The 1,134-nt window shown below is 39.6% G+C and overlaps 1 protein-coding gene across 1 annotated transcript; it reads right to left on the bottom strand.

Annotated features, from left to right (window-relative positions):
- Positions 1–181: 181 nt before the first annotated feature.
- Positions 182–628, bottom strand: SARC_15256 (hypothetical protein; the record flags this gene model as incomplete). Its single annotated transcript, XM_014290619.1, has 1 exon — positions 182–628. A coding segment is annotated over one exon (447 nt), but the record flags the coding sequence as incomplete, so codon positions are not given.
- Between the last annotated feature and the right edge of the window lie 506 nt (positions 629–1,134).

The following is a 1,134-nucleotide window of genomic DNA, read 5'->3' as shown; positions in this document are numbered from 1 at the left end:
TAAATTACATATATGGATTATATATATACAGTNAAATCATCAAATAATTCTGATGGGTACCCTTCAATCTCTATCCGACACTGACCGACTGCAAATAATGGTTATACACCAATGTGCAAGAGCAATCTGGCAGCAATCTGATTAGTGGATACTCGCCTACACCCATATATCCTCGACGTACCTTTGTGATTACATGTATTGCTTTTTTAACCACCCCATAGTGGCCCTCCCCTATAATCTCCTTAAAATCGTACATGCCCACAAAGTCGCACATATTATCCAACTGTGCCGTGTCCGACGGTTTACTTCTCAGCGTCTTCCCACTCGATGTACTAGTCTTCTTAATCAAACTACTGACATTCAGTACATCTCCGTTCTTCATGAGGTTCTGTATCACCGTGTTCGTACTACCCAAAGCTGGATCATTCATTGTCATTTCAAACATGCTCGCTGGGGCCGTTTGCGTCGGATTTATAGTGTGTGAATGTGGCCTGGTGTTAATCTGATGTCTTGAGTGCCAACTGGGCTGCCAGTGTGGTTGTGGCCCGTCTTGGTATTGTGGGTGTGTGCGTTGCTGTACGACAGGCACTATGCCGTGCGCAAGGTTCTTATATGAAGAGTTCTGCATCTTGATGTGTATGTATATGTATATATACTTTTTTCAATTCATATATACATATAAATATATATATGTGTGTGTGTATGTATATATATATATATATAATAGATATATGCCAAGATTATTTATATACCCTTCAACTGCGATGTATATACGTATAAGATTGCTTATGGACGTCACTCCGAGTCTCAATGTTCTCCAACTATCAAGTGTGTTTCCCATTCAGTGAGTGTATATATATATATATAGTGGTAAGGTGTTATTATCGTATTTTTTTGTGTGGATACGCCTGTGTGGCTGTATGCGCTATCCGCGCTCTTCAACCAGTTTTCATTTTTGCGCAAACATCACTGTGTCGTTCATAGGCATATTATCAGTGCGATGGGAAGTTAAAAGTGATGGAGTTGTATCCTGTATGCTGAGAGATTAGACACCCTCGTTGTAGCTTTACTTAAAGCTTAGGTTATTCATCTATATACTTGTCTTGAACACGGACAGAACTAAAGTGCACATAA

This window comes from Sphaeroforma arctica (genome assembly GCF_001186125.1).
Source record: "Sphaeroforma arctica JP610 unplaced genomic scaffold supercont1.5832, whole genome shotgun sequence".
Classification (NCBI taxonomy): domain Eukaryota; class Ichthyosporea; order Ichthyophonida; genus Sphaeroforma; species Sphaeroforma arctica.
The sequence above is the reverse complement of the archived record's forward strand: the minus strand, read 5'-3'. Positions and strand labels throughout refer to the sequence as shown.